The 5,546-nt window shown below is 44.2% G+C and overlaps 1 protein-coding gene across 2 annotated transcripts; it reads left to right on the plus strand.

The window, feature by feature from the left end:
• The first annotated feature begins 2,342 nt into the window (after positions 1-2,342).
• Positions 2,343-5,152, plus strand: LOC143485417 (TOG array regulator of axonemal microtubules protein 1-like). 2 transcript variants are annotated; one of them, XM_076984848.1, is made up of 6 exons: positions 2,343-2,412; positions 2,551-2,672; positions 2,967-3,202; positions 3,691-3,849; positions 4,113-4,239; positions 4,760-5,152. In XM_076984848.1, exons 1-6 carry the CDS (start codon positions 2,409-2,411, stop codon positions 4,883-4,885), a joined length of 774 nt encoding a protein of 257 aa, XP_076840963.1. In that variant the 5' UTR covers positions 2,343-2,408; the 3' UTR covers positions 4,886-5,152. The 2 variants fall into 2 exon arrangements, with proteins under 2 accessions (XP_076840963.1, XP_076840965.1); XM_076984850.1 differs by lacking the exon at positions 2,343-2,412 and having other exon boundaries at positions 2,557-2,740; positions 4,760-5,149.
• The last annotated feature ends 394 nt before the right edge of the window (positions 5,153-5,546 follow it).

Raw genomic sequence — 5,546 nt, forward strand, 5'->3', positions numbered from 1 at the left:
TTCAGTGCCGTGGTGGGTCTAAGCACGTTAGGTCTTGCAGGGCCTACAGCCATGTAGCCAGGTCAGATAGGAGACAGTAGGAAGCATGAGTGTAGTTCCTCTTAGATGTTCTGCTCCCCTGTGCTGTAGGAGGTGAGTGAGCAGGAGAAGCTGAGGGAGACGGTCCAGAAGGACCACACGCTCCTGAGAAAGAAAGAGGAGAGACTCAGCCAGCTGGAGACGTCACTGGCAGAGGAGGTAACATACACACACACACACACACACACACACACACACACACACACACACGCGTGTGCCTGCACCCACACACTTACGTACAAACCCACATTAATACCTACCTGGGCTTTACAATGTTTTTCTCAGCTGTCATGTGATGAAGGCGAGCGGCTGGTGGGAGATCGGAGAGTCTCATTTGATGTCAGAGACTCAGAGACGAGCAGAGACGAGTATGGCCAAGAGGAGACGAGTGAGAGACAAACTCTGAATGCACAACACGCACACACGGGCAGACATTTTGAGAAGGCACTAATTTTGGTTTTCACAAAGTTTACTGCCATAGTTTTTTTTATGGTGGCAATTTGTATTGATTCTAGATTGTGAAGAGTGATTAGATGAATTGCAATTAATTGCAAAGTCATTCCCTGTGATGAAAATGACCTTTTACAATACAAAATTACAATACAAAATTATTGCATTACGGCTCCTCCATTTCAGTTAATGGAGATCATTTCAGTGATGATCTCGTTAGCTCAGGAGATAAAAAGTTGATGAGGATAAGACAGCTGACATCAATCCGTCATGCAGATTAGAAGAGAAGACTGGTTGCTTTAAAAGGGTAGTGGTGCGTTTACGTTTTCTCCTGTTAACCATGGTCACCTCCAAGGAAACACGTTCAGTCATCATTGCATCAAAAGGGTTTCACAGGCAAGGACAGTGCGGCTTGTACGATGCACCCCAATCAACCATTTATCCAGTCACTAAGGACTTTGGGGAGAGTGCTTCAAGTTGCATGAAGGAGGCTTCAGGGAGCGTCTCCTACAGGAGCGTCTCCTACAGAGGAGGCAGCTATGAGCCTCCTCACACCATCAAAGTGTGGGGTCACTCCCAATGTTGCCTAAGCAAAGCACAGCCATGAATAAGGGAAGGTATCAAAACATCCTTCCAGAACAACTTCTCCCAACGATTCAGGAGCAGTTTAGCAACAAACAATTATGGACTGTTAATAATTGTACTTCATTATATCACATAAACATTTGACAAAAGGTTCTTAAAAAAATAAACTGAGGAAGCAAACTGTGAAAACTAAAAATTTGCCCACAACTGTAAGCAGCTCTAGAGTCCACTCTGGTCTTGTTGGTTCATAGTTGTCTGATGTTTTTATCTCTCTAGCAGTAATACACCCAAACCCTGGTCTTCCTCTCTGTTTCAGCACATGCAGTGCCAGTGAAAGTGCAGCAGTTAGCAGAGTCCCTGCAGCAGATCTCTGGCCAGCTGAACACAGTGCTGGGTGCACTGGGATCTCTCACTGGGAGGACCGTCCAGCCCCTCCCTCAGCCACCTCCGTCCTCCTCCTTCCCTCCTGCCCCGTCCTGGGCATGGACACCAAGCCCCGCCTCCTCTTCATTGGCCAATCAGAACAGTTTCTTACACTGTTCTGTCCCAAAAACACACGGGTCTGACCTTCATTTGAACTCCCACTGGAGCAAACTCTTCCCTGGTACGTAGAGACAGACACACCCCAAACATTAGCAGTGATGAGCAGTGGTCACCTCAGTGGGCTGCAGTAACTTTCACTAATGCTTCATTTCTTCATCACTCGTAAAACCTTTAAAATACAAATAGAAAACTTCTGCCTCTCCCTCAAGCACAAACCAGTCACTGCTGGATTTATAGCCTTTTTTGCATAGTTGATGACCTCCATTGATTTTCTGTGCTTGGATAATGCCGATCTTTTCCAGTGCAAGTGTGATGCAGTGTAGAGACCTGCTTCAGATTAGCTTCAATCTATACCACACTACCTGTATTAAGACTGCTCTGATTTTAGGAGTTTCCATGGATACCAGTGCCCGCTATCCCATGAGGGCTACCAGAGCATATAGTGGATACACTCCAGCAAGGTGACTACACACACTTGCACACCTGTGCAGGCTCGCTCACAATCTCTCACTCTCACTCACAGGGTCAGTGCTGCTGTTGATTTTGAAAGGAAAATTGATGAACTCATACAGTGCTTTTCCATCATGTGTGTGTGTGTGTGTGTGTGTGTGTGTGTGTGTGTGTGTGTGTGTGTGTGTGTGTGTGTGTGTGTGTGTGTGTGTGTAGTCTCTCCTCTGAGCTAGATAGCCAGAGGCTGCAGAGACTGATTGAAGACAACAAAAGGTGGCTGGAATCACAACGCAAAGACCCAAATGTGTATCCTTTCACAATCTCTCTCTCCCCCTCAGCTTATACACATGTATGTATCACACACAAACCAGTACGGGAACAGAATGCATCATATTTTCACACACACTCTCTTGCACCCTTGTACTCTCCTGAACCTCTGCCCAGGCCTCTCTTCACACGCTACCCAGCTGCCCCACCCACCAATGGGCTGGTCCAGCTCGGCCTGGACGAGAACAATCAGATCAAGGTCTACCATTACCGAAGAGGCACAACCCACTGATGTCCGTGTATGTCCAGTGCAAACATCAGTGGATAGACAGAATACAAACATGCCATCAGCATGTACACATTACAGGTGATGTTGCTGACAGTCAAGGCAGATTTTGCATAGTACTTTGAAATTCTTTTTTGATAAAAACATTTCTCATCTAATTGAAATTCAGATGGAATATCTAACTGTAATTAGTGATTAAGGTATTTCCGCCTACATAACACATTGCAGTGGTGGATTATACTTATTAAGATGGCGGTGGCAGTGTTGGATGTGGCTAAAACGAGCTGGAACGTCGTCTTTCCTGCAGGTGCTGAACCTGCGCTCTGGCGTGTCCCGCACGGCGGTGGTGTCCTTGAGGGAGTTGTACTCCAGCCTGCAGAAAGGGATGGACCAGGAAATGGAGGCTACGGCTAAGGTCCTCCTCCACAAAGCAGCGGAGTCCAAAGGCTTCATCAGGCAGGACGTGGACACAGCTCTGGACAGCATGGTGCAGAACTGCACCCCCATTCGGAGCATGAACGCCCTTCTCGCTGGAGGACTCTGGTCAGTTAGCATGCAGTGAGCTTTAAACTGTGGCTTTCAGATAGCAACAACAGTCACAAGAAGCTAACACAGCACTAATTTTGGCTGTTGTTTTTTGCTGCTGTTTTTACCTCTCCAATGTTCTTTCAAAATATTGCCCTGGCCTATATCAATATTTTTAGTTATTTATCCTCTTATATGTTATTTTTATTGTGTTCCATCTCCGCTCTGCTGATCCAAACTGCCATTCACAATGCTTAAAAAATAGGCTAGTTAGCTAGCTCACAGAGGACATACAAACATTTTCTGTTTAAAAATACACATGTACACTAACTGGTGCAAGCTAAGCAATCGAATAGAATATGATCATTTGATTGTGCAATTAGATCATACATAAGGGTTTTAAGTTTCTTTATAGAAGTTAAAAGTTGTACTGTATACATTGGATGGATTAATAGTTATTACTATTATTATAATAGTTATTTTTTTCCTTCTGTTTTCCTCAAAAGTCATCTGAATGCTGCAGTAAGAAAGTGTACTGCTCGGCACTTGGCTACTTTGGTAGAGAAGATTGGTGCTGGCCGCTTATTGTCTGGGGCGAAAGACATCACACCGCGAATTATTCCTGCAGTCTCCAAGTTGGCACAGGACTCTTCACAAGAAACCAAGTTAGTACTGGGATCAGAACGAGAATTCTACAAAGCTTATTCAGTTTCCCAGATAGTAATATTTTGCTGATTCTTTTAGTCTCCTAGTCTGATACTCTGAAGTCAGCAAATGCTGCTAAATTGTAGAGTAATAGAAGCACTATCGTGTTTTCTAGACACAGACAGCCTTGTAAAATTGTGCTGGTAAGATAAATGGTCAGTGTGCTGTGAGTTACGGGTCCCTCACAGTTCTCTCCTGTTTTGGGGTCTGTTCCTCGTCTCAGGCGCTTGGGCCGGCGTATGCTGCTGTTCCTGTCCTCCCACCACGACTTTGATAAGATGGTGGAAAAGTACATCCCTGCCAAAGACCTGGCAACCATCAGGGACACTGTCCACACTCTGAAATCCAAGGTAGAGATTCATGTTTGGATACATGATGAGGATTTTTTATCCCATCCACTATGCCCCATGTTAACTCATTAAACAAATGTATGTGTAGACATATATTGTAAACAAATACTCGAGTACAGAGCAGTGTGTGGCACCACACATTGTATTTACAGTAGGGCATGCACAGTGTAGTTCCAGACCCAGTAGTAAAAGGACAGAGCATGGTTCAAAATGAACCGGCTTGAATTTCAAATACATTTATCAAAAAACTATTCTTTCAGAAAGTCATTCCACTGATATGCTAAGAGATGCCAGATATAAAAAAAGATAAAAGATTTACCAGAAATACTATAATTCCTATATTAATTAATAATATTTATAATATTGATAATAATCATTCCAGAGAGTTACCATAGTTACCAAATACTGTCACTTTATTTGAATGAAATCTTTCTAGGTTAAGAAAATGCTTCTGTAATAACCCAGTGCTGTCCAGGGTTGATTTATTTATCATTGTTCCTTTTAAATGTCCTTTTTATAGAGCTGGTTAGGGAACTTTACCCCTGCAAGCCACAACTGGTTGAGCAGAAGGTGCTCCCTCTGCTCTGGTAGCTCCTGGGGACCTCCAGCAACAGTGGTACGGTCCACGGGAGGGGTGGAAGCGTGAGAGGGGCCACTGTCCACCTATGCCAAGCCCTTCATGCTCACATGGGCCCCGCGCTGCTGGACTGCGCTGGTTACCAACCTTCCAATATCCGCAAGAGCCTAAGAGAGATTGTGAAGAACCTCCCGACCACATGAGAGCTGCCAGCCAGACCTCCAGACCAAAATAAAGCCCAACATGGATTCTACTTGAGGATGGAGATGTTTGTGCATTTCTTACTGTGCCTGCACTCTAAATGAAAGAGAGAGGAAGAAAGTCAAACGTTTTTAACATTTTGAATTAGCAAAAAGCTAAATCCTTAAACTCAGAAGTCCTTTTAAATAAGGAGCACAGATTTTAGTGAATCACATCAGGTTTAACACACCTAGGAGCTCTGCTCTTTTTGCACTTTTGATAACTGTTGTCATGGTGACTATAGATATATATTGTTCTATGATTGTTATTTTCTGTTGACATATCCTGAGGTAACTGTGCAGAATGTAATTTATCACATACACAAGAAACAAGGATCTGGGGGGTATTCCACAAAGCGAGCTAACTCAGTAAGCCGGGCTTTTTAAGACAAGCCTGGCTCATTTTGCTCAAATTCGGTTCCACGAAAGAGGCGAGACTTGAGCCTCGCTCAGTTACTACAGCAACATATACGTTTGAACTAACCTGCTCT

Source organism: Brachyhypopomus gauderio, unplaced genomic scaffold (genome assembly GCF_052324685.1).
Source record: "Brachyhypopomus gauderio isolate BG-103 unplaced genomic scaffold, BGAUD_0.2 sc34, whole genome shotgun sequence".
NCBI classification, from domain to species: Eukaryota; Metazoa; Chordata; class Actinopteri; order Gymnotiformes; family Hypopomidae; genus Brachyhypopomus; species Brachyhypopomus gauderio.

Bases quoted from the DNA above. Each gene is read 5' to 3' on its own strand.
- LOC143485417 (XM_076984848.1), top strand. The intron at 2,673-2,966 runs GTATGTCCAGTG...TCTTTCCTGCAG, and splicing joins CACAACCCACTGATGTCCGT to GTGCTGAACCTGCGCTCTGG. The intron at 3,203-3,690 runs GTCAGTTAGCAT...TTTCCTCAAAAG, and splicing joins CTTCTCGCTGGAGGACTCTG to TCATCTGAATGCTGCAGTAA.